This window comes from Tripterygium wilfordii, chromosome 16, assembly GCF_013401445.1.
Source record: "Tripterygium wilfordii isolate XIE 37 chromosome 16, ASM1340144v1, whole genome shotgun sequence".
Classification (NCBI taxonomy): Eukaryota; Viridiplantae; Streptophyta; class Magnoliopsida; order Celastrales; family Celastraceae; genus Tripterygium; species Tripterygium wilfordii.
This window is the reverse complement of record NC_052247.1, coordinates 738,664-765,713: the sequence shown is the minus strand read 5'-3', so window position 1 is coordinate 765,713 and position 27,050 is coordinate 738,664. Positions and strand designations below refer to the sequence as shown.

The window sequence follows — 27,050 nt, the reverse complement described above, 5'->3', positions numbered from 1 at the left end:
TAATTCACTTTGTGGAATCAGATGTATAAGCATCAGATTCAGATGTGCTTGTTCATATTCTCACCACATAATATATTCATCATCATATATATATATATATATATATATATATATATATATATATATATATATATATATATATATATATATATGTGTGTGTGTGTGTGTAGGCAACCAAGTAGGACTCCACTAGCTACCTCATCAACTCACAGACTCCCTAAAAATTAGTTTTTAATTTTTTTTTAACCGAGAATGATTTCATACAAACTTGTATGATTGAAATATATATATATATATATATATATATATATATATATATATGATTTGAGATTTCAAAAGGGAGATTCTCTAAATTTTCCATTACATTTCTTCCTTATAGAAATATTCATTTCATATATAGCAGAACAAAAATTACAAGCAAAACCCTATAATTCAATATAGTAAAAACAAAATGTGGGGGACACAAAATGACCAGAAAGCCCATCCCCACCCACCCAAATATCTCTTTAGGGTTCCTGCTGCTTTGCTTTCAATGAGGGTACTTCAGGGATATTATTATTATTTGGTATTGTGATGACCATTGTGGGCACAACCTTGTTGTTAGCTTCTGATTTTTGCAGATTAACATGATTAGCTTCAATGTCTTCAATCATCAAAACGGCACCGTTTGCTTTCACACCCTTTACAGGATCCAGAATCTCCTCTTCACCTTGCTTGCTTTGGTTCTCCTTGTGCTTGCCCCATAAGACTGAGTATAGTCCAATTACTATCAAGACTGAACCAATTATACTGCACAAACCCACAATTAATTTAATTTAATTTTATAATAATAATAATAATTGTATTTTATAGGAGTGAGTAGAGTTTAATTGTCAACAACCCCTCAACCGAGGTGGTTAAAGAATATACTTGAATTGGGTGATACTCAAGTTCGAACACTACACGCTCACACTTAAAAAAAAAGAGAGGAGAGTTTCATTGGTAATTTACCCTCCAAGAAAAATCTTTTCAGCTAGGATGAAGGAGCCCATGATTGCCACAACTATCATCATTAGAGGACTAAATGCAGTTGCAAAGACTGGTCCTCTTTTCTTGATCACTAGCCCTTGTACATAGTATGATATGCTTGATGTCACAATCCCCTGTAAATTATTAATCCAATGAAAAAAATATTAATTATTATTCATGAAAAATAACAAAAAAAAAAATAATTTGAATTTAGAGAGAGAGAGAGAGAGGGGAGAGATTATTACAGCATAGGCAGCAGCAAGAAGGTTCATGTCCCACCCAATTGTCCAAGCAGAGGGTTTGTGTTCCATCACAAATGTCACAGCAATTGCTTGTAATGTCCCAATAAAGCAAATTAGTGATGTTAGTGAGAGCTGGTGATGCTTGTATGTCTCCAATGCTTTGGTCTGCTCCAATCAACAAAATCATTAATCACATATATTAATCAGTCGACTTACGGATCTCAGCATTTTTTTTCCTAGTTATTCCAAATACTAAGATGGACGTACACGATTTCATATGAATCATGTGGTGCATGTTAGACCTACGATTTTGCATGGATCAATGCATCTATCTCAACATTTGGAATAACTGGGACAAAAAACACGGGGATGCTTAGCATTTTCATATATTATATGTATGTATGTATGTACCTGCAAGACAAATAAAGAAGCCCAAGCAAGAGTGGCAATGATGAGGAGGATGGAGCCAAGGAGCCATTCCTTATCAGAACTTTCATTGGTGGTATCAGAAGTAGTATTGTGAGGATGAATGTGTTTAGTCCAGATCAACTCCACAATTGGACCTTTGTACAAGGTCATCAACATTGCCCCTGCCACTGTCACTAGGGTTCCTGCCACTTTTGCTTGACATCTCACTTTCTTCATATCAACCTTCTCCATCCTACACAAACTCATGCACCACAATCAGTTATCAGATCGATCGATCAAAACATTCGTATGTACGAATCGGATGTCCAAAAAACAAAACTTATATAATGTCATTCTTGATAAATATGCATACCGGCATATGACTGCCATGACAAATGTCATTGCGGGAAGCATGTTGCTCATTGCACATGAGAAAGTTGGAGAAGTGAGTTTCAATCCAGCATAGTAAAAGTTCTGATCAATCACAGGCCTGTCCAAATAAAACAAAACCCCATGTTTTCATTACATTTTGGATACAATATATATATATATATACACCTATAATGCATGAGAAAGTTATATATATATACGGTACTAACCCAAGAAGAGCCAAGACAAAAATTTGCATAAAAACTGGGAAAGTGATCTTTGGTTGTGCTTTCCTGCAACAAATTTTACAAGATCAATAAATACATTATATTAATTAATGTTGTAGTGCGTAAAGCATGCAGTAGCAAGAAAATCGAAGAAAGTATACAGAAGAGACAATTCTTTTATATTCTATCAATGCTTTCTATTAGATGGTATTATAATTTTCTTTGTTAATAGAATTCGAACCTCTCAAAAATGAATGCAAAAGGAGCGATGACGGCGGTGGCGAAGGCGTGGCGATAAACCACCAGTACATAGTGGCTCATGCCTTGATTAAGCGAAACTTTGGTGATGATGTTCATGCCAGCATAACCAAATTGTAAGGAAATCATGGCAAAGTAGGGTTTTGAGCTCCCGAGGAAGTTGTAGAAACTCCTTAGACTCCCCATATTTTCTAAGGAAAATTAAAACTTTCCAAGAAAGTTGAGTAGTGAAAGAGAAAATGAGAGGAATGAGAGATAGGAAGAAACACTTGATCGGGGAGGGTGTGTGTGTTTCTCCCTATAATGGAATGTGAGGGAGAGGTCACATATTTATATCTTGAAGGAGAGGGAACTATTGGATTCTAATTAAAATAATGGAAAATTATAATTACAATTATCCATTTTTGATTAATTTGATTTGATATTATGAGAGAGGGAATGTGGGGTACACGTGTCAACGCTGTGGTGATTATCCGAGTCACCCCAAGTAAGGCTTGCGAGTGATGTAAGCTTAATGTGACATTTTTGAAGGCCATTTTGGAAAATATTAATTGCTGGAGGGTAAATATATAAAAAATTTGAAGTATAGGGACGGAACCAAAAATATTAATGCATATCGTACCATGCAAGTCCACTGCCCATGACGTGGTCGCTTCCAGATGGAACTGGAACCGCTTGATGAATCGTACTTTTTGTCATTTATAAATACACAATGTACAAAAGTATCTTTGTTTTTTCCTTTTGGTACTTTAAAAATTAAAATGACAAATAAAAAAGATTCATGTGTGATAATATAAATACACATAATACTCTATAATATAACCTTTTTAGGCAAACAATTTACTTTTATTGTGTTTTTTATTTTCATAGATTAATTAGTTATAGGTCTCAAAACTTATAATTCCACGTCGAATTGACATAACTTAACTGAGTGGTATATAAACAAAAACTCATCAATTCTAATACAAGTGGCTTGTTTTCTGGGCCTAAGAACTTTGGATACGACCTAGGAGTACAAATCCGTACTGATCTTTGGTCCAAAGCGGATAATATCATTTTGATGTATATGGCCTACATTTTCTTACGTGATATTCGAGCAAAAATTCAGTCCATTTGAACATAACATCGACCCATGTCCACTCGTTGGTCCTTGCATAATCGAGCTCATAAGTGCGGGGGATTGTCAAGATTTGTAGTCTCACATTGGATTGGCATAAATAAACTGAGTGGTATCTATAAATAAATTAAGGTCCAGCATCTCTCTCATACCAGTGATGCATTTTTTGGTCTTAAGTATTTCAGAGATTATCTAGAAAAACAAATCTGTGCGAATCTTTGACCTAGAACAAACAATATCACTATAATGTGTTTGAGTGGAATGACACTAGGTTAAAAAAAAAAAATCTTGGAATTGCTGAAGTTATGTAGTGATTTCGGGTTATCAATCAAACCGAAAATCCAAGAGAAGTTTACGTATATAATTTGTTTAATATTAGTGGGGTAATTTAGGTTCTTAAGGAAGACAAGTATATATTCACATAAATCTTTACACAAAAAAAAAATAAAAAATATATATTATTATATTCCCATAAATATTCTTGAATGAAAGAAGTGGATATATTTGCATCAAAATCAAAATGGGGCTGCTAGATATATTTCATGAAATTGAAGAAAAAAAACCCGCAAGTTGAACAAGAAAAAAGAGACATATATATACGTGCATATACATATATATATATATATATATATCAATGAAGAGGAAGGGTCACAACTCACAAGACAGAGAAAGAAAGCAAGGTCTTTTGGTGCATAAACAAGTATAATCCAACAACACAAAACAATGAAGAGAGAGAGAGAGAGATGTCAAGTGGAGCACCAACGAGTACCCAAAATGGGCGTCTAATCAGACCCAATCATCTAACATGCACTCGTCACCTTCTTATATATATGCCTAATCAGGCCCCAACCAAATCCCACTATAAAACATATATTTGAATGCCAAATCCATAAATAAAAAATTAAAAAAAAAAAGACCACCGTTATATACACATCCATTATAAATGAAAGGATAATATGGGGGGAATCGGGGGTTAACTTGTCCAAAACAATGCAATCACTTCGGTGATAGTCTAGTTGATAAATCTCTATATGACAAAACTGTATAGATTCGACAAGTTCTCAGTTCGATTTTCATTGAGAGCAATATCTTTGTGACCATTTGGCCCACTTACCATATACTTTATATGTTCATATTCAATGTCCAAATAGAAATATTTTATGGTGTAATTTTCGGTTAAAAAATTGATTCGAGACAATGCAAAAAAAGGCCAAGGAAGGTTGTGTGTATGTGAAAAATTGGTCAAGATGTGGGAATGGCAACAAAGAGTTAATAGATATATAGTTATAATGTAAATATATATATATATATATATGACAAAAGTTGGATGAGACTCGGGTGGGGTGAGAGTGCAAGCCCAAATAAAATATTGCAAGGAGAAGTGGTGATGCGTGGAGGGGATTAATTGATATGTCTAGCTCCACAAAATTAAAATGTGTTGGAACTTGAGAGAGAAGCACTTCCAAAAGAGGAGCAAAACACCACTATGCATGTTTTGTTCTTTCATGTCTTTTACTTTTTTTTTTCTTCTTTATATATCATTGCATTTTCTCTCCTCAAATTTTTTTTTACATATATATATATATATATATATATATATATATATCAATATCAATTATGCTTGGGATCCCAACAATCAATATTCCAATTATTCCAACTGCTGAGTCGTACGTACAGGATTTCAAGTGCATCACGTGGGACATATGGAGCCCCCAAATTCATTTAGATCATGTGCGTCCAACTTAGCAGCTATGATAATTGGGATATCAATCGTTGGAATTTTTATCATTTTTTATGTTTATATATATAGAAGTTATAGTCAATCTTATTACTCTTTTTTCATAAAGGATAATTAATCAACTAGATTCCAAAAGGCCTTCCATTAGGGTAGGCTTTTCCATACCATTTTATGTGTGTATATATATATATGTCATGCAATCCATTTCACAAATTTGTTGGGTTCCATGGATACAAATCCTACTAAAACCTCTTTCATTTCCAACCTTCTCTCGCACACCCAAGATGCTTTTTATTTATTTCTTATTTATTGCTACCTCGTATTGACGCATACAAATCATCTTTTAAGGCAAAAGCAGAGCACTCGCACATAATTAGATTGAGCTAGCTTGTGTTAGGCACTTCCCACATCCCATAGTTGAGAAAAGGAAGTACAGAATATAAGTGGGGTCAAATTTCTTAACTAACAACAATCGATTTTCCTAGATCTTGGTCCGTGAGTTAGAATAGGCCGAGTTTAGGTCTACGAGGGATTTGTTGTTGGACCGGCCTCCTACGCCTAGTATGAGATGAACTTAGGAGGACAAATCTTTGCAGGTCATGAGTTCCAAATCTAACAAAATGTTGTTAGTGAAAGGATGACGAACTTTCCTTATGAGCTTCCTAGCAACATTTCCTAGACCAAAAAATCTCTTGTGAATCTCTAGTTGAATCTAATAGGACCCTATCAATTCCACATATAATGAATAACTAACTGACTAAAAGTAAATTTAATAGATATTAGTAAGTGAATCATAACCCACAAAGGATTTATTTAACCCAAGTGTTGGACACCAATGAATGAAATTGACTAGCCAAATCTTAAATGTGTGGCCTCAATCAAATCCCCTTCAGTTCTTCTCCTTCCTTCATTGGACAATCCAAAACGAATCAGAACGTAGATTAAGGGATCTCCTACCAAACACAATAAAGGAATCACCACCACATATATTATACTTGGCAAATGTTCCATTAGATTTGTTACGATTAAAAATCAAACATCGGATTGGTATGACTCAATCGAGAGTGATTGATAAGCAAAGATCCACCCCACTCACACAACTCAGACTTTCTCGAAGAACAAAGTCATGTGGGCTTAGGCCTTAAACGGACAATATTAGGTCGACAATCCAAAACGAATCAGAACGTAGATTAAGGGATCTCCTACCAAACACAATAAAGGAATCACCACCACATATATTATACTTGGCAAATGTTCCATTAGATTTGTAACGATTAAAAATCAAACATCGGATTGGTATGACTCAATCGAGAGTGATTGATAAGCAAAGATCCACCCCACTCACACAACTCAGACTTTCTCGAAGAACAAAGTCATGTGGGCTTAGGCCTTAAACGGACAATATTAGGTCAAGATGGACTTTTTAACATGGTATCAGAGCAATTTAAGTATCAATCCCGTTGGAGGTAACCTCTATATGTTCACTTATTGGGTATGACATAACCCGACCTATTAGTACAGGGGAGTGTCAAGACTAAAAATCTCACATCGGATTAACATAATCCAATTAAGTGATTTATAAATAAAGATCAACTCTATCTAATACAACCAAAGCCTTTTTTCTGTGTTAAAGTATCATAGGCGACGGTTCAGAAGAACAAAGTCATGCGAGCTTAGACCCAAAATAGAAAATATTGATTTGTACTGTTTGGGTGGATTTTCTAACATGATTGAGAGATTTATTTTTACCGTGTAAGATAAAAAATGTTAGGGATCCCAGTAAGATGCATTTCAGTCATCCTAGATCTTGTCCCTTGATTGATATAAGTGTAGGGATCCACAAAATCTGGTGATTGAAGCAGAGAGTGACACATCTACTACTGGGTGACTGAGATGCTTTTTACTTGAATCCCTATCACTTCTGGTGTAGGATTCATGTTGCCTGTCCATATGGTGTAGAACATGTGCAAGGATGCAACGTACCGGAAGCAGTGATTACATTCTGGGACGCAGCGCACTGTATCCTTCACTCTATACTCTGACAAGCAAATGGATCACGGGCCGTTGTTGGGCCTAGGTAGCCGTCGGCTTTCAACAAGCACCGTCTTCAAAAACAACTCTATAATGGGCTGATCTAAGCCCATAATACCACCACGGGCTCTGTTGAGTTGTCCATCATGATGGACCCGCTGTTGGGCCTACCGTTTCTATCAGACTATCACTACCACCACCACTGCTGTCACTGTAACTGTTACCTTTGATTCTAACGCAAACGTAAGAAGCTGACATGATTGTGAAGATGAAACCAATTATGCCAACTGTAGGTGCCATGCATGCCGTAACTGAGACCGACACCGGTGGTGGTGGTGGATACTGGTGGTTCTGCTGTGGATATGAATGTGTATATACTTACTTAGAGAACCAAAGGCAGATCTAGAAGACTTAAAAGCTCAAGCGAAGTGTGAAGTGAGAAGTGGAAATAAACCAAACCGGGGTAGCCCAGTTTGTTTTCATGGTTCGATCTCTACTCCCTAGTGGGATTTATCACCATTCGGTTTTGTACTGGGCCTCAGCCCAATGCGCAGCCTATTCAGCTCGAGTTTAGGCTCAACTTGACTATCCAAAATAAACAAAACCGGAAGAAGATTTTAAACATGCAGCTAGATACATACCAATGTGTATTAGGCCTCAAAGTTCAATATGATAAATACCTGAAATATACAACAAAGTCGCTTTTTCTATTTATCAGGACGTACAAAAAAAAATTGCTGTTCATTTTGCTGTAATTCATAAGCTCAAACTATTGTATACACAAGTGGCATGGCAGAAATTTCTATGAAGTAGGTTTGCAGTTCAAGAAACTAGATTATATTAACTGGCCGGAGAAATACTCATCAAAGTTGGAGCGGAGGGCTCTGGTTGATTTTCAGATTGAACCTCTATCTGGGTAACTGGGGAGGAACTCTCTTGTTGAATAGGCAGGGTAGATTCGACTTGGTCCGGCACTGCAGCTTGAATCACTTCTGGTGGCTTAAATTTGTCGATGTAGTAGCTAAGAGATGGTCCGTTGTATTCCATTGTCTGAATCTGTGGTGGGTTCTTACCAACCTGGAGGAGTATCGATGAAGCTGCAGCAAGAGAGAGAAGGCCAAGGCCAGCAGCAACAGCAGCTGTATTTTCAGCTCCATCAGCAGAAGCACCTCCAGTTCCCGAGCTTATTGCACTTTCTGCTACATAAACTGTGGGCTGGAATAAAGTCCAGAGATTAGAAAATATGAGAAATCATAACTGTCAATGTGTTTATGAAAAATAAAAGAAACTTTTGCGATTTGAGTACATTTAGGTTTGATTTCCAAGGCATTCCTTAAAATTAGAACTCATCATGATAACAGTTCAACAGAACAAAATTAATATTTATTGGAAGATCATTGCAATTTTTGTGAAGATTGAACTCTGCAGTGTTCAATCAACAGATCCCCACCACTTACTCCAATGGTGGAACTGGAACCCCATCACTACAAGATGTCGAGGGTTCAGAACTTCAAATCCTATTCTCACGCCCAAATACAGAACCATAAAAAAATTCGACCATGATCTTTGTTACCAGGTAACTACAATACTAAAAGTAGAATTATCACTGCTTGGTTAAGATCAAAGGACTCAGCTTCTCAATTTTTTTTGGGTTTTTTGGCCACCGTCCAGTTTCAGGTGTAGCAGAAAATTGGTTTGAGGGGGAAAGGAAAAACATTAACTGTATCTAGATTCTTAGAAGGCAGGCTGTAGAAGAACACCAGATAATCAGGTTATGAAAGCTCATTTTCAGGTTTCTGTCCAATACGGTTCTGCATAACTTTTAAACTCAGTTTCCGGAAATCATCCGAATCACGATATTTTTGTGAGTGAATATCAATTACTCTGCCTTACATTACCTGCTGGTTAGACCCAAAAATTGCTCTTGAAAAATCAGTAGAAAAGGATTTTTTTAGTCACTTCTATACTTGTTTACCACAGACCATAAGCAGATTATATATATATTTTTTATGGGCACAGAATATATTTTACTTGCAAAAACAACATACATCATGACATTTAGTTACTTCCTGCACATGGTAATTATATAGTGATTCAATGCACCAACCTCAACAGAGTATATGTTGGTCTGCCCAGCAGTGTCCTTCTCCACATAGCCAGTCCATCCCCGTTTACGAGGTGGATATGTACCAACAACTTGGGTCTTCTCAGAGGCAACCCATTCCATGCTAACCTTCCCAACCTATTATCAACATAACCATAACATGAGATTTTTTTTTTAAAAAAAAAGGTAAACAACTCCCGTGCTGTCATGCACAAGGCTCCCACAAATGGGCAGGGCCGGGAATAGACATGATATACGCAATCCTTACTCTCACATATTATATAGAGAGACTGTTCACTAGGCCACATGGTCGCCTCTAACCATAACATGAGATATCTTTCATTTATAATTCAGAACAATGCTTCACAAGTTTTATGCATATATATATCTGGGATATTATCAACAGTTGATTTTTATAGTCATTGAAAAATTTCACAACTCCCAGAGTCCCAGTCACTGAGGCCACAACTAATATATTCAGCATGAAACACACAAATAGAGCTAAATGAGTTGAACATGAAACGGCCAAATTACTGAAATCGTATCTTGGAAAGCAAAGAAAGTAGGTCTCTATATAACTCAGAACAAGTATTCTCTAGAAGCTTTAGACATAACCCCAAAAAGGCCACGGTATTGATTAAAGATAGTCTATGAACAATGCTACATCAGCTGCCAGAAAATCACTGACATAGCAATTCATATAGTAATTATTCAAAGCAAAACAATCTTATTAATGAAAATCTCATTTGGGAAAGCAAAGAAAGTGGCTCTCTATAGCACTCAGAACAAATATTCTCTGTAAGCTTTAGACATAACCCCAAAAAGGCTACAGTTATTGATTAAAGATGGTCTATGAACAATGCTACATCAGCTGCCAGAAAATCCCCGACATGGCGAGACATATAGTAATTATTCAAAGCAAAACAATCTTATAAATGAAATCCCATATTGGAAAGGCCTGGTACTATTATTTTTAGCCTCATCGGATGCCTAATACAATTAGGTCTAAGATGATGCAAGGAATGAGACCAAACAACCAGTAACATATTGAAGCACCAAGTCCTAATCTTGATTAGCAACAGCACATCTTCTACCAGTAAAAATGTATTATTAATCGAATCCTAATCATATATAGAAACCCAAAGGCAATAACCAACCTTAAAACACAAACCCTTTTCACTTCAATCCTAATACCATTCCCCAGGTATTAACAAATTCATAAACCCCATAAAAAAAATGGGTTTGAAAGATTCACATATAGGAGCTCAAAGGCAACATCCAACCTTAAAGCACAGACCCTTTTCACTTCAATCTTAATACCATTCTCCAGGTATTAACAAATGCATAAACCCCTCAAAAAAAAGGGTTGGAAAGATTCAGAAGCCTAAAACTGCAGAAATGGATATGAAAAACTGACCTCCTTATCAGGAGCACACTCTTCATCATTACAGTCTTCAGCGTCATCAGAGGAAGCTCTGACAGTGAAAAGCTTGAAATTTGGAGTCACTTTGCCATATCTCCTTAACAACCTCGGTGAAGCAAATGCGCATGATGTGTTCGCTGAAATTATTGATTGGGAAGCAGAAGCCATGATTTTCAACACTCTCTGATTTCCAGTTCTGGTTGGGTTTGTTGATTAGGAGAGTGTGTTGTTTGTGTTGGTGAGGGATGGGTCTTATGTGGTTGATTTTCGATTGACGTGCCATTCTTTGCTACTTCGTAGATACAATCTGAAACTATGGGCTAGGCTTTTCTAGTTTCAGCCTAAGTATGGAATCCAACACAAATAGGCCCAGCCCATCTCATCCGGCCTACTACTGTTGTACATTGCTGGGCTAAACGAATCATACCGCCCAGCAACGTCCTTCGGATAGTTGAGTGGACGTAAACCTTAGAGCCACCAGAATAGCTTGCGCCACACTGATGACAGGTAAGACTGTACCTCAATCCATGTGGGTAGAGACCCGAAAGTGAGACAAACCTACAAAATCAAGATTTCACAAGAAAATATATCAATTGGTTGGTTCGAACTTCCGACCTCAAGCGCCGTATACCCCTAAATCTAGAGAGACAACAAACTATACTATCGCCAAGTGGTTTCCACGACGCTAGTTGCATGAACTAGAATGTTAAATCCAGGGTAAGGGTACCCTGAACTGCATAATACTCCTTAGAGAACTTGCTTCAATAGGGGCCTATTATTATATGGCTTCAAGGGGGAAAAAAAGAAAAAAAAAACAGATTTTTCAAATAAATTTGTAATAATTCAGAAATCAGAGACAGTACTTACTAATGAAAGAGCAATGCTTCGATTACAGCAATATCATTATTATTAAAGCAAACAAGAACAAGCCAACGTTTCAAAGACTAGGGACTTGGCAAAGTATTCTTGAATGTCAAACCAGAACCAGCCAACTTTTCTTCCATGATATTGTTCAATCTTTCCACCATTGAAGGAGTAAAATAATTGATCCAGTCACCAACTTGACCTTTCCGAAGAAACTCTTATATTCAACGTCCATTGTAATCTTTCCATGTTTGTTCACCTCCAAATCCTTCATGTATCCAAAGCTACACAGCTTTGATATTCCTTCAATCACTCCATCTCTCTCTTCTTCCAAAGAAAAAGGAAATCCCAGAAACATTGCCAATCTCTTGATTTGAGACAAACTGTCCTCCATCATCTCCTCATACTTCATATACAACACCTTGTGAGAGTTCTTCATGCTCTCCTTCCAATACCCAATCACATGGTCCCAGAAAGGACCCTACCCTGCAATACATATCAAATGCATCATTAATTGAAAGTGGGTCAAGACTCTTAGGCCTAGATTTGGAGAAGAAATGCCAGGCAGATACAAAGTTGTCGAACGGGTTTCGACATATGTAAACTACTTTACAACTTGAGCTCTTCATCGATTCTGCTAGCAACGGAAAAGGAAGATGTGTGCCAAAGATTCTGGGTTGCTGAAGTTGTGAAAGGTCTGGAGTCTGGTGATCATCTCTGTAATGTATAGACACCAAGTGTGTGACAAGATCATGAGGATTATGAGAATGCAAGGGATTCTCAGAGAGTGTGTAGCGTGAACGGTTCACAATGGCAAATGTTAAGGCTTTTAACCAAGTAGTTCCTGATTTAGGTATGGACGCAAGAACAATGTCAGAGTCTTCTGCTTGAAAGTGGTGGTGGAATGGTTTTATGGAGGCAATGACTCCTGGACTACACCAAAGGCCATGGTAGAGATAAAGATGACTTCCTATCCATCCCTTCTCTTTTGGGAGTGATGACAATAGATTTTCCTGATCACTGCTTTGATGATCAGTTTCTTCAAGGGATTTCCCCCTGCAGGTAATTTGGGTGTCTCCCATGGAAGTTGGTGTGTCTAAAATGTAAATAGCTACACCAATATAAAGAAATCGAATCTATGACCAACATCAAGGAAAATCAACAACTTATGATAGTTTACTCCAAGTTGACAAATTTAATAAATATAAATCTGTAGAAAAAAAGAGAAAAAAAGAAAAAGGTTGCTATCTTAGTTAGTTAACTTGTCCCCATCCCAAGGTTGCACAAAACAAACCCAGTAAACTTACTAAAAATTTTGTTGTTTTTGAAGTACATACAAAGATATAATGTAAGACACCCTAATTATCTCAAAAAATAAAAGGGTCAGATGGTGCAGCAAACCCAGTGACCATAGTGAATGAATCACAGTAGTCAATAGAGATGAAACTTTTTATACCCACTGATGCAGTTCAATGAGGTATTTAATCAAATGTATGGTGTACCATAAATACCCATTAACAAGTTGACTATACACAATATAGCACTGGGTCACAGCAAGAATCTAAATCAATAACTCATCAACTTTTTCATACCAACTGATGCAGCTCATTGAGGCATTTAATCAAACAGGTCCTGAACAATAAACAAATACCCACAAACAAGTTGACTATACACGATATAGTATTATACTACTAGGGGACGGCAAGAAATCTAATCTTAACGCAATAAATTTTTTGATACCAACTGATGCATTTTAGTGAGGCATTTAATCAAAAAAATCCTGAACAATAAACAAATACCCACAAACAAGTTGACCATACAGAACACTACTACGTCACAGCAAGAATCCAAATAAATAACTCAAAAACTTGTTTATTTATAGCAACTGATGCAGTTCAGTGAAGCATTTTGTAGAAAATCCCACTATGGCACAACCCAGAGCTAGCCTCCCCACCATCTCGGCCCATTGGGCCGTGGCAGTTCCCAGCCCACCTTCCTGGAAAAGGCTGGACAATGAGTTGAAGACTTGGGCAAGCTTATAAACTAGACACCAAGCCCCTCAACAATCGATGTGGGATTTTTATCCCTTTAACACCTTTTAACACTCCCCCGCACTCGTGGACTGGGTACCAGAGCCCACGACCCAATGAGTGGAAATTTTTTTTATCGGGGACGAGCACACCTGCTTCGATACCATGTAGATAATCCCACTATGGCACAACCCAGAGCCAGCCTCCCCACCATCTCGGCCCATTGGGCCGTGGCAGTTCCCAGCCCACCTTCCTGGAAAAGGCTGGACAATGAGTTGAAGACTTGGGCAAGCTTATAAACTAGACACCAAGCCCCTCAACAATCGATGTGGGATTTTTATCCCTTTAACACCTTTTAACAATCCGATGTTTGGGGTCCAACTCTTGAATCTTTTGATGGCTACAAATATTTTGTTACTTTTGTTGACGACTACTCTCGATTTACTTGGCTGTATCTTTTAAAATCAAAAAGTGATGTTGCCAATGTATTTCAAGATTTTCATCAGCTTGTTCTCACTCAATTCTCAACCAAAATCAAAGTCTTACGATCAGATAATGGCACTGAATTTATGACACACATTATGTCACAATACTTGAGCATGCATGACATTATTCATCAAACTAGTTGTGTTGGTACTCCACAACAAAATGGAATAGCCGAGAGAAAAAACCGTGACTTATTAGAGAAAACTCAAGCATTAATGTTTCAAATGAGTGTTCCCAAAGTTTTTTGGTCTCAAGGGGTGTCCACGGCAGCTTATCTCATTAATCGACTACCAAGTCGCATTTTGCACTTTAACTCTCCTTATGAGTTGTTGACAGGTCAAAAACCAGCTTTAGAGCATTTTAAAGTGTTCGGATGTTCTTGCTATGTACACATTCAAGCTTCCCAGCGTGACAAGTTAGAACCCCGAGCTGTCAAGTGTGTCTTTCTAGGCTATTCACCAACCAAGAAGGGGTATAAATGCTACAATCCTACTACTAGACGGCTCCTTGTTACTAGGGATGTCAGGTTTGAGGAAAATGTTTCCTTCTTCCTTCAAACTAAGCATATATTCAATCAGGGGGAGCTAGATCAATTTCCTTTGCCTATCACAACATCTGAATTGTCAGTACATGATCAGGGTGCTCCTACTCCAGATTCAGTATCTTTGTCTAGTGAATCAAGTAATGGTGACATAGCTCAACAAGATACTGCAAGTGAAGTAGTGACACCACCAGCATCAATTTTGGGTGATAGTGTGGCTCTTCCTAAACAACGTCACTCCATTCGTACACGACATCCACCATCCAAACTACAAGACTACATGGTTTACTCGGTAAGACACCCAATCACTGATGTTCTTGGATATCAAAAACTGTCCACTTCACATGCAGCCTATCTTAGCAGTATTTCTAGCAACATGGAACCTCAAAGTTTTCATGAGGCAAATAAACAAGAAGTGTGGCAGCATGCAATGCAAGAAGAGCTTATGGCTCTAGAAGAAAACCACACCTGGAGTATTGTTCCATTACCACCAGATAAACAGGCAGTTGGCAGTCGATGGGTATACAAGATAAAATTCAAGTCTGATGAATCAATTGAGAGGCATAAGGCTCGCTTAGTTGCGCAAGGCTTCACTCAAACTTATGGAGTAGATTATAAGGAGACCTTCGCACCCGTTGCAAAGATGACTACAGTTCGTACATTGCTTTCAGTGGCTATGAATCATGGATGGTCTTTGTCTCAAATGGACGTTAAAAATGCATTTTTGCATGGTGATCTCAAGGAAGAGGTGTATATGAAATTGCCACCGGGACATCCTCAAAGCAATAATTCTAGTCTTGTGTGCAGGTTGCATAAATCAATCTACGGATTGAAGCAATCTCCTCGTGCATGGTATGCAAAGTTGAGTGCCGTGCTTGAGGAAATTGGTTTCAAAAGGAGTAATGCAAACCATTCTTTATTTGTTCGCACCAAATCCAATGAAAGGTTGGTTGTTCTAATTTATGTTGATGATCTCATTATTACTGGTACTCATGATACAGCTATTCACAACCTTAAAAAGATCCTTCATCAAAGATTTGCTATTAAGGATCTCGGTGCTCTTAAATATTTCCTGGGAATAGAAATGGCCACATCGCACAAAGGGCTTTTCTTGAATCAACGGAAATACGTGTTAGATTTACTTCGTGAAGCAAATATGGTTTATTGCAAATCAGCCAAGACACCGCTGAACAGTAAGCTTCAGCTCTCTATGCATGGTGAGCCTCTTGATTCTGCTCAACCTTATCAACAGTTAGTTGGCAAACTCATCTACCTTACCATCACAAGGCCGGATATTAGTCATGCAGTCAGCCTCGTAAGTCAGTTTATGCATTCTCCTACCATTGATCATATGATCATGGTCAAAAGGATTCTTCGCTACCTAAAGGGATCTGTTGGTCGCGGCATTCTGGTGCAGAATAATGGTCACTCTCAAATTCTTGGATATACCGATGCCGATTGGGCAGGTAATACTCTTGATCGGAAATCCACAACTGGATATTGTGTGTTTATCGGGGGGAACCTGGTTTCATGGAAAAGTAAAAAACAGGTTGTTGTTGCGCGTTCAAGTGCGGAAGCAGAATATCGAGCTATGGCTTCTGCTGCTTCTGAACTTATGTGGTTAAAGGCGTTGCTTATTGACCTTGGTATCTCTACCTCTCAACCTATGACTCTTTGTTGTGATAATCAAGCGGCTATGCACATAGCCTCTAATCCAGTTTTTCATGAACGAACTAAACATATCGAGGTTGATTGTCATTACATTCGGGAACAAGTTCAAGCTCAAGCAATTGCTACTAGATACACTCGGACTCAAGATCAACTTGCGGACATATTCACAAAGGCTCTACCTTCGGCTCAGTTTACTCGAATACTTTCCAAGCTTGGCTCGATCAACCTACTCGATCCAGCTTGAGGGGGAGTATTGGAGGATATTGTGTGATTAGATTAGCTGATTCTATGTCAATATTTTCGGCTGATTATTGTGTGATTAGATTAGCTGATTATGTCAATAATTTCGGCTATGTCAATAATTTCGGCTGATTAGATTAGCTGATTCTATGTCAATAATTTCAGCTGATATGTCAATAATTTCGGCTGATTAGATTAGCTGATTCTATGTCAATATTTTCGGCTGATTCTATGGCATAATTCTAGTGCCTATATATGTAAGCAATACGAGTTCATGAAGTATAAGAAAGAAAAGCTTTCTGTCTCAAAAAAAAAATTTTAATTTCCACCCATTGGGCCGTGGCAGTTCCCAGCCCACCTTCCTGGAAAAGGCTGGACAATGAGTTGAAGACTTGGGCAAGCTTAAAAACTAGACACCAAGCCCCTCAACAATCGATGTGGGATTTTTATCCCTTTAACACCTTTTAACACTCCCCCGCACTCGTGGACTGGGTACCAAAGCCCACGACCCAACGAGTGGAAATTTTTTTTATCGGGGACGAGCACAGCAGCTTCGATACCATGTAGAAAATCCCACTATGGCACAACCCAGAGCCAGCCTCAGAGCCCACGACCCAACGAGTGGAAATTTTTTTTATCGGGGACGAGCACACCTGCTTCGATACCATGTAGAAAATCCCACTATGGCACAACCCAGAGCCAGCCTCCCCACCATCTCGGCCCATTGGGCCGTGGCAGTTCCCAGCCCACCTTCCTGGAAAAGGCTGGACAATGAGTTGAAGACTTGGGCAAGCTTATAAACTAGACACCAAGCCCCTCAACAATCGATGTGGGATTTTTATCCCTTTAACACCTTTTAACACATTTAATCAAATATGTGGTCAGCAGTAAACAAGGAGTCTAAATCAATACAGAACACTACTACGTCACAGCAAGAATCCAAATAAATAACTCAAAAACTTGTTTATTTATAGCAATTGATGCAGTTTAGTGAAGCATTTAATCAAATATGTGGTCAGCAGTAAACAAGGAGTCTAAATCAATAACTTCTCTAAATAATATCGATTCCAAATGTAAACAGTTCATAGCAAACAATATTCCTTTACAGCATTGGAATCCAGTTGATCAAAACCCTTAAACCCGTATACCATAATCGATATTACAACACGAAATAAAAGCTCATGAGAACAAGCAACTTACAGAAATTAGTCAATTACAGTGGGAAAAAAACTTACAGAAATTACAAACTTAAAAGAGTTTGCACGCCTGAGCATAGACGTGAGATTCACAACGATGAGTAATTACACCAAACAGCAGGTACATTTGCGTTCGAATCTCTGTGGGCCGGTGGGCTTACTTTTGTTCAAAATGGCCCGAGAACTTGTTTCTGTGTGTCCAGTGGGCTTTTAGTATTCGGGAAAAGAAATGAAAGCGAACTTTGTTCAACAATATTATAGTATGAGTTTGGCAGTGTGTTGCAACTGTGTTCAGTTGCAACACACCTCACAGCACCACAGTTTTTTGTGACACGTCAAACAGCTTTTGCGTTCCAACTCACCTCACAGCACCACAGTTTTTTACCTCATAGCACCCCATCACACCTCACAGCACTCCCAAACGCTTACAATATATGTTGAATTGTCCTACGTAATCAAATTAGGTCAATTATCTTATTTTAGATTAATGTACAATGTAAACCTTAAGTGATTTTATATTAATATTATTAATCATCTAATATAACCGTAATTTAGATACGCCAAACGCATCTCATTGCACTGCACCACAGTTTTAAAAGTGCTGCGCCAAACAACTTTTGGCTTTCCAACTCACCTCACAGCACCACAGTTTTATAACTCATAGCACCACACCACACCTCACAACATTCCCAAACAAGCATCAATAATAAGTCTACGAATCCTAGTAAAATCAGCCACAGCTATCCCAGTGCGTAGCTGGCATTCTGACTTGGAAAAAAAATGGATTTACTTCAACCCTATCTCTCAACCATTGTTCTCTCCCCTCTCTTAACCTAGGTTAACTTAATCAATTCCTCTATTCCAAGTTCCAACCCAGGCTATGCGCCTCATCTCTCATTCTCGACATCAATGTCGAACTGAAACAATACTCTCCGATCTCAACCTCCACGTCAATCTCAAACTTCAAGTAAATCAAGGTTGAGTCTGCAACTACTAGTGTACGGGCCTTGTTGATCCACCTCCGATTTGGTAAACCGAGTGAAAAAGCGAAGAAGATAAGAAGATGGTTTTGGGTGTGGGGTGGAACTATTCAACAACTGTTATCTACTGTTGTTTCTCTTCCTTCATAGTCTCAAATCTGTATAGGGAGATTTAGGGTAGTTTAATGGATGGCTTGATTTGAGTTGGTTAATTTTGTGGAATTGATAATGCCGATTTAGGGTATTTACGTTAGGTCTGAGTTGAAAAGATAGATGAGGTGCTAGGTCTGGATCCGTGTGGAGGTTGAGATCGGCGTGGAGTTGCAGAGGAATTGATTAGGTTAACCTAGGTTAAGAGAGGGGAGGGAACTATGGTTGAGAGATAGGGCTGAAGTGGGTCCATTTCTTTCCAAGTCAGCATGTCAGCTATGCACTGGGATAACTGGGACTGATTTTACTAGGAGACGTAGACTTGTCGTTTGTACAATGCTCCCCTTTTTTAGTTTTTTTTTTATAAAGAAAAATTAGAATCCTAGTCTTTTTTATGTTTTTTTTAATATAATTGAATTTCAATTTTTTATCTAATTGAAAACGATGTCGTATGAGTTTTGTAACGGCCCATCCCGCAGGATCCAGCCGGGCCCATGGACCGCTACCCCCAACCCATCACCTGCGCCACGTGCCAGACCCAGACACGGGCACGCCTGCACACGCCGACACAGATAGGTTGTTGATAGGAGTCGAACCTTCGACCTCCCACCTTTTAACATAAGTTCCTATACAAGGCAACTTATGCTACCAACCAAGCCATGGCCTAGTTGGTAGCATGGGTTGCCTTGTATAGGAACCTATGTTAAAGGGAGGTAAGGAGTTCGACTCCTACCTTCAACAACCCACCTGCGCAGGCAGTCCGTGGACTGGGTTTGCGGTACAGGAGAGGGGTTGGGCTGTTTGGACCATGGATCCTGGAGAGTACCTGGTATGCGGTACAGCCGTGGCTGCGCAATAGGGAAATTTATAAAAAGACAATTTTTATGTAACTGCCCATCCCGCAGGATCCAGCCGGGCCCTTGGTTGGTAGCATATGGTGCCTTGTAATAGGACCTATGTTAAAGGGAGGAGAGGAGTTCGACTCCTGCCTTCAACAACCCACCTGTGTCGGCGTGTGCAGGCGTGCCCGTGTCTGGGTCTGGCACGTGGCGCAGGAGAGGGGTTGGGGGGTAGCGGCCCATGGGCCCGGCTGGATCCTGCGGGATGGGCCGTTACAAGTTTGCCCTTTGAACATTCAATACGGATCTAACTCGACCGACGCACATAAAAGTTGGGTCAAAACCCAACGCGACAATGCGTGGTCACAAAATATTACTCATAGTGAGAATTAAACTCATAATCTTTCGAGTTCATACTGTTTATCCCAAAAAATTCTTTTTTAATTAGCTAAAATGTATACTTATTAATTGGAAAATATTATATGTTGATTAAGAATAAATAAAAGAGTCAATGATGATGTTGGTTTTGTGATAAGGAGCATGTCAGTCATGCTCTCTTCCACTGAGATTCAATTCTCTTCGTAGGCATGAGCTCACATGTAGATTTGTATGACATGGATGATTAGCAGACACACAAAGGGTAGTGACAACATTTTTCCCACAAAAAATTTATGTATAATATCAAACAAATATCCCCTAATATGAGATGTGGATCTAATTTCAAAAAATTAAATATTTCTCTCACTCGAGCTTTAAATATTAAAGCTCATATGAGAATGGAGTAACTTAGATGATATTCATGTGTGTGATATCTCATATAGATTTCGAGTTACACTTCCCAAGTCCCATCCCTTCCCCTATCATTAAAAAAAAAAAAAATTAAAATAGCGAAGTCTATGTGCCATTCATCATTTTTGTTTTTCTCCTTCAAGCTTTATTCAAATCCTGACGAAGAAAATACTGAGTTCAGGGCTATTCTCATCAGGATTCAACATGTAATACGTCTCTGAATCCTTGGACCCAATCACGCGTTCAAAGCTCGCACGCATATACGCGAACTCTCCGTCCTGATGATCCTCGCCATTGTCACCAGCACCCATTGACACCATGTGAAGCAATTGCATTACCATCCAATCTTTGTCAGTCGGTTCTCTCTTGACACCGTACCCTGATTTCCTACCATTGCAATACATCGTCCAAATTGGCTCATCGATGATCTTGATCTTCTCCGTCGGCTTCTTCTCGCATTCCAATGCAATCCTAACGAGCCCCATTCCCATGTCTTGGAGCAATTTTCCCGTTGGCATTGCTAGTTCTAGTACTAAAATTGGGAGAGACCTAGGGTTTTCTTGGATAGCAAGGTTGATTCTACCTTTCCTGTGCCCGAATCGGGTTCCTGTTATTCTAGTCACCCCGTGAATGTAGCCGTCGTGGAGGCGGCTTCCGTGGAGGGAGACCGGGATTTTGCATGCTGGGGTTATGATTGGAATGATCGGAAAACTGAACGGAACCGGAGGAACAGTTTGGTGGATTTTGATGGGTTTTTCGCCTTCTTTGATGGTTGTTGAAGAGCGTAGGGAGGGAGGGGGACGGTGGTGGTCGGGCTTGCATTCGAGGGCTGCAGTGGTGGTTGTGGTTGTGAGGCGGCTGACATTTTGAAGGACGGAGGTTCTGTGCTACGCAGGCTTGGTGGGTTTGCAGGCTTAAGAGCAGTATTCATGGATTGCAGGTCCTAAAATCGATGGGAATAGCAAGCATAACAGATGTTTGTTAAAATGCCTCAATGATCATCATGTTTGTTGTGAATTGTGTACTGCGCGTGCGCGTATATATGTGTATGAAAAGGAAGTTTGTGGCATGCACGTCTGGAGGTGGAGGTTGCTGTGTGTACCGTGTAAAAGACTCTTTTTTTATTTGTGTTGACATGGTTTAGTATTGGTTATGGCTTCAGTTCAGACGGCTGAAGATGGATAATTCAAAGAGTGATTGTTGTTTAATGATAACCAGTTTTGATTGTTTGAAGGCTTTGTTGTACTTGCAACTGATTCCAAGCATTTGATGGATATCATAACGGATTAAGGGCTCTACAGTAGAAGTCACAGTAGGTTCACATTTATGTGTGTGGATTAGACGAATGATCACTATAGTGACTTTTACTGCAGGAGACTCGGAGTTCACAAGTTGAATTATTGAAAATAACATACAATCGAACAGGCTTAAAGATCATGAATCTTTTGGTCCAACAAATAAAATATTTGGCAATTGAGGATAAAAGGAAAATAGAAAACTAATCAAAGGATTGAAAATGGTGGACAAAGTAAGAGTTGAAGAATGTTGTTTTAACTTTCTAATATGATGGAAATATAATTTTAAAGGTTAGTTAACATTTTCAACTGTAATTTTTACATGATCAAAAGTCAAAACTGAGCTGCCCTGGTGCAGCAAGTCATGTTATACTCAAAACTAATATATATACATAATCAAACACTACTGCGTAATTCAGTAAATAAGTCAGACTCTTGGAACCCCCATTCTCTACTCATAAATCCCAACTCCAGTATTATAAACTTTGTTCATCCTGTTATCTGCTGATGGGATTTCAGGACCATATATTGGAACTTCAGCATCTCCGGGATATACATGGTAGCGATGAAAATTTCGGGTTTGTGTCTGATTCAGATTATGGTTTGGCGTTCCTGTCGTTCTGGTAGCCACTTGGGTTGGGTCGGCGTTTACTGTCTCTTCCACTGGAGAATCTTCTACAAACATGTGCATCTTACCAAACAAGAGACTTGCGACAGTTCTGTCGATGATGTTGGTCTCTGACTCTGTTGCTTGCTTTCTTCCAGACCTAAATAGAAATAACGATTTTATTCAAAGAGAACATAACTTGCAGAAGTAACAAAGAAAGGGACGATGCAATATCAAAAATAATCATTGGCAGTGTGATGTGCCTAGTTAAAACTGATAGTTGATGCCAGGAGGTTAAAAGTTTGTGCAGAATGTAAAGATGAAAGAAGCAATTGATCATGAATCTAGAATATGCCTTTTTCGACCAGTCCATAAGTCAAGAAGCTACTACGGTGTAGTTTTCTGTGGCAGTCTAGGGAGAAAATGAACGTCAGAGTGGCAAGCTTTTTGTTTAACTTGTGTTTTTCATGCAGTCACATCTGGTATTTTCTATCCTGTATATCATATAAATTTACCAGTAAAACTCAAAAACAGTCGGGTTCCATGAATTTGTAGGGAACGACGTTTCCAATGACAATGTAAACAATGTCACACATATTATACGCTGAAGATAAGGAAGACCAAGAAAAATCGATGACGGCCACCAAAACTATGTTATAGAGACATGTCAAATATAGAAGACAAACCTCTCTTTCTCAGCATGACCTATCAATGGAGGAAGAGTTTCCACAGAGACATCTTCATGTTGTCTATGTGCGGCCATATGACGTTCTGAGTTCTTTGCTAGCCGATAAAAGGCATCACGAAAGCATATCCGTGTTTTATCAGTCAACTGATCGAATAAAAAAAAATCATATCAGAGATGATGACAACATAGTGAACTAATGTGTATCGTTAGGTTCATATTATTAGAAAATTCACCTGTGTCATCACCGTTTCAAGCTCCTGCAACACGGATTCCTCCACTGATGTCTCATTGTCAACAGCTTCATCAATACTTTTCTGCTCAGAAGGGACCGAGATGTTGATCTGTGACGCCTGAAACAAACATTACCAAGATTAGTTAGCCTTACATCTTTAGAATATGATATCCGAACTTTCCACAGCAAGCATAATACTAGTAAAGCAGTATAGAAAATGGCCAAGACAGTGCAGCTTAGTGGCACCACTCCAACTCCCCCATTGTAAAGAAGAAGTCAACAAACATACAAGTCCCAAAATCCCGTAAGAAACAGAAAAAAATGAGTGTGGAAAGATGCCAAAAGAATACAAAAATTTAGTCCTATTTGTAGTCAGTCTGATAAGACAGTAATATCCATCCAAGATGAACCGCAATTTGTAATGTTCACCAAAAGAGTGTATTAAGAAAATCCTTAAAAATTGCTCTTCCTTTGAAGAATGTATTTATCTACATTAATAAAATGAGCCGAAAAAATGCATGGCTAGATGGAATTTACAGAAGGGAAATAACACCTCTATTGTTGTGCAATCATTCTGCTCTGAACTAGATGGCATAAACTCTGAATCATTGGCTTTTCTCTTCCAACCCACCGCTGGAGAAAAAGCATGTGTTTTGAGATACTTAGAGCTTCCAATACTATGTTCATCACTTGAAAAACTTCGCGAATCTACAATCATGTCTTTTGAAAAATTATCGACTAGCACTGAGTTGTACTCTGACTCAGGTGAACAACAAAATGATTTCCGAGGATTTTCAGTCCGAGGTAGATCTTCAAGAAAAGAATCCCTGCAAGGGCAACCAAAAGAGATGGAATGTCAAACAAAAGGAAACAGTAGAAGGTAAACAACTCTCATGCACAAGACTCCCACAGTGGATGGGATTGGGGACTAACAGGATATACGCAGACCTTATCCCCACATAATATGTGGAGAGGCTGTTTCCAAAAATTGAACCTATGACCTCTAAGTTGTACTCCTACAAGTGTGCAACTCTACCACTATGCTACATGCTTGCTAAAAGATAACTAAAATACAAACATTAAATTGCTAAGATGAAGGGAGAATTTGGCAGCCCATGGATATTGAATGGCTCCATTCTTTTTATCTATAGAATTTATGGTACAAAATATCATCTTAAATCATTTGCGTTATGGAAACAGTAACCCTAGAAGACCTAGTTGAAGCATGAGATTTCTAATTCTCTTATTACCCTTCTTCATGATGGATGGCTGCCAGGTTCTGCAATGGACCCAATTTCAGTGACAGATTCTTATGAACCGTGATACGACATATATAATTTGGAGCATCCAATTTCCATGGGAAACCTGTGCTTGGGGCTAATCAATTTGATAAGCCAAAGTATCTTAGAAGCTACATGATATCCTAGATGCAATAAAGCAATTATCTCAATTCCAGAAGGTACACTGTACAAGTAAATGTCATCCATCGCTTCGATCCCAACCAGGTCATCAAGCTGGCAGTCCGGCTGATCATGTGAAGTTGTAGTCTGGTTGAAAATGTCATCCACTGATCCTTCACAGAGACTAAAACCGCTAGACTGTTCTTTACCACGGATTGAAGAATCCACCATATCGTCATCAAAAAATATTTCACCATTGGGGCTCATTTCTCTTTGAGAAAAACTTGGATTCATAAGAAACCATTTCTTAGCTTCCCCACAACTTTCAGGAGCACTTATTCCCCAATTCAACCAACTGCGTGGTGATGGAAGCCTGTCTGACATTTCTTCGTTCTTGGGGACAACAAAATCATCAATAACGCTCCTGAAATAGCAGTCCATATGATCTAATCTGAAAAAAAGAAGAAGATCAAAGTGTTAGAACTTCTAACACTACTTAGAACTTGAAATTGGAATGATACAAATATTTAGGGATAGTTCACAACCCACAGACACCAACAATTGTTTCTCATATAGATTAAATTAAGATTGAAAACAAAAATGATCCGACTAAAAGCAAAACATCTCAAGATCAACAAGTGCCATTGGTTAGATTAACACGAACCACTTAACATAAATATGCACTAAACTAGATAGTTCCATTCTCATATGGTACCATCTATCAAAGCTAAAACCGGAAATTGTGAGACTACCAAGATTAAGCCGATATAAAAAGTTGTAAGGCTGTATAAGCCCCAAAATTTTATAGGTCAACAAAGAGAGTAATTGAGGAACATCAACTTCTTCCACATGAAATAACTAATCAAACATTTTTGTGAGAAGAAGTCTCTACTATACAAGTTCTTCCATGAAAAGATCAAAAAAGTATTTTGAAGACCAAACAAAGCAGGCTGCACCCATAATCAGATGAATTAGACAAAGAACGACAGATCTCTCTTCGAGGGAGCATATTATTCTAAGGTCAGTAGCCAAGAATCCAAAGTAACTTGAAAAACAACCTATAACCATTTTCTTTTACAAATATATAAACAAATAACAACAATATTCGCATCTTATGCTTCACAAGGGTTTGGAATTCAAAATGAAGAAAAACTAGCCTAGACCAAGCGAGATCGAATCATGCTCAGTTGGACGAAGACCATGAGCTCCTAAAAATCCCAAGTTATGAGGTTTCAAGCTTTAAGACTCTCAATCTCTTCTTTTCACCAACCAAACAATAACAATCGTAAATTGATAACAAACAAAAACAAAGCATAAAAGCAAATCCATAACCACATATATATTTCTCTCCGAAGAATCTACTGCAGATTCCAAAAATCCATAAATGAACAATCAAAAGTCGGAGAATTTATGAAGCGAACCTGGAGAAGAGTTGGCGGAGAAAGAAAAGGATGACCCAGTTTCAGATTCAGAAAACTAAATCAACCCAGATAAGGAAGACAGCTAGAGATGGTAAGACTTTAATGGGTTTTTTCAAATTTCTATGTCTGATGAAAGATTACAGAGGCTTTAGCTGTAAGCAAGAAACAGAGCGGCTGCTGCATCTGCAATGGAGCAGGCTTTTTTATAATTATTTATTTTATAAAAAAAAAAGAGTCAAAAAGAAAAGCAAGCAACTTTGGCGATTCGTGGTCCAGAAGTGGTGACGAGAGTAGTGGCTAAGAATTCATCTCCATCTAAATCTGCATTTTCATTGGTCCACGTGTCGTAATGGGTCCCGCATTTAGCAAAACATATCCGGCCTTCTTTGCAACTTGCAATTTCTGTCTTCCATGAATACCCTTCTTTTTCCACAAAATCAATCTAGGCAGGTGGACTATCTGGTCAATTTATACGACAATAGTTTTATTGAGGGCAACAAATTGGATTGGGAACATCCCTCCTCTTCTGCGTATACCCACGCTACGCACGTCATAAATTTGTATAAATTCACCTGAAATTATTCGAATATAAGTTGCAACAGTAAATAACAAAACTCATACTAACCTTTGTCTGACGGATGCAAATGTAGTTAGATCGTTTAAGCCTTTTGAATTGGGTTTTATCATGATTCATGG

The 27,050-nt window shown here is 38.5% G+C and overlaps 4 protein-coding genes and 1 pseudogene across 4 annotated transcripts; all 5 read right to left on the bottom strand.

Annotated features, from left to right (window-relative positions):
• Nucleotides 1-330: 330 nt before the first annotated feature.
• LOC119980819 (WAT1-related protein At5g07050-like) lies at nucleotides 331-2,801 on the bottom strand. The gene is made up of 7 exons (XM_038823612.1): nucleotides 2,496-2,801; nucleotides 2,258-2,320; nucleotides 2,032-2,148; nucleotides 1,662-1,911; nucleotides 1,254-1,415; nucleotides 991-1,142; nucleotides 331-789 (listed from the first exon to the last, which is right to left on the bottom strand). The coding sequence occupies exons 1-7, from the start codon at nucleotides 2,696-2,698 to the stop codon at nucleotides 507-509; spliced, it is 1,230 nt and encodes a 409-aa protein (XP_038679540.1). The 5' UTR covers nucleotides 2,699-2,801; the 3' UTR covers nucleotides 331-506.
• Nucleotides 2,802-8,025: 5,224 nt separating this feature from the next.
• On the bottom strand, nucleotides 8,026-11,201 carry LOC119980611 (protein MAINTENANCE OF PSII UNDER HIGH LIGHT 1-like). Its single transcript, XM_038823381.1, has 3 exons — nucleotides 10,920-11,201; nucleotides 9,506-9,640; nucleotides 8,026-8,613 (listed from the first exon to the last, which is right to left on the bottom strand). Exons 1-3 carry the CDS (start codon nucleotides 11,091-11,093, stop codon nucleotides 8,239-8,241), a joined length of 684 nt encoding a protein of 227 aa, XP_038679309.1. The 5' UTR covers nucleotides 11,094-11,201; the 3' UTR covers nucleotides 8,026-8,238.
• A 529-nt stretch (nucleotides 11,202-11,730) lies between these two features.
• Nucleotides 11,731-13,301, bottom strand: LOC119981308 (cytosolic sulfotransferase 15-like). The gene is given in 3 exon segments (XM_038824380.1): nucleotides 11,731-11,997; nucleotides 12,000-12,271; nucleotides 12,273-13,301. Coding segments are annotated over 3 exon segments (999 nt in total). The 5' UTR covers nucleotides 12,872-13,301; the 3' UTR covers nucleotides 11,731-11,869.
• Nucleotides 13,302-20,626: 7,325 nt separating this feature from the next.
• Nucleotides 20,627-21,980, bottom strand: LOC119981380 (annotated as a pseudogene).
• Nucleotides 21,981-22,275: 295 nt separating this feature from the next.
• LOC119980512 (protein LNK3-like) lies at nucleotides 22,276-26,538 on the bottom strand. The gene is made up of 6 exons (XM_038823235.1): nucleotides 26,355-26,538; nucleotides 25,004-25,384; nucleotides 24,087-24,360; nucleotides 23,535-23,651; nucleotides 23,300-23,445; nucleotides 22,276-22,773 (listed from the first exon to the last, which is right to left on the bottom strand). The coding sequence occupies exons 2-6, from the start codon at nucleotides 25,372-25,374 to the stop codon at nucleotides 22,458-22,460; spliced, it is 1,224 nt and encodes a 407-aa protein (XP_038679163.1). The 5' UTR covers nucleotides 25,375-25,384; nucleotides 26,355-26,538; the 3' UTR covers nucleotides 22,276-22,457.
• Nucleotides 26,539-27,050: the final 512 nt, after the last annotated feature.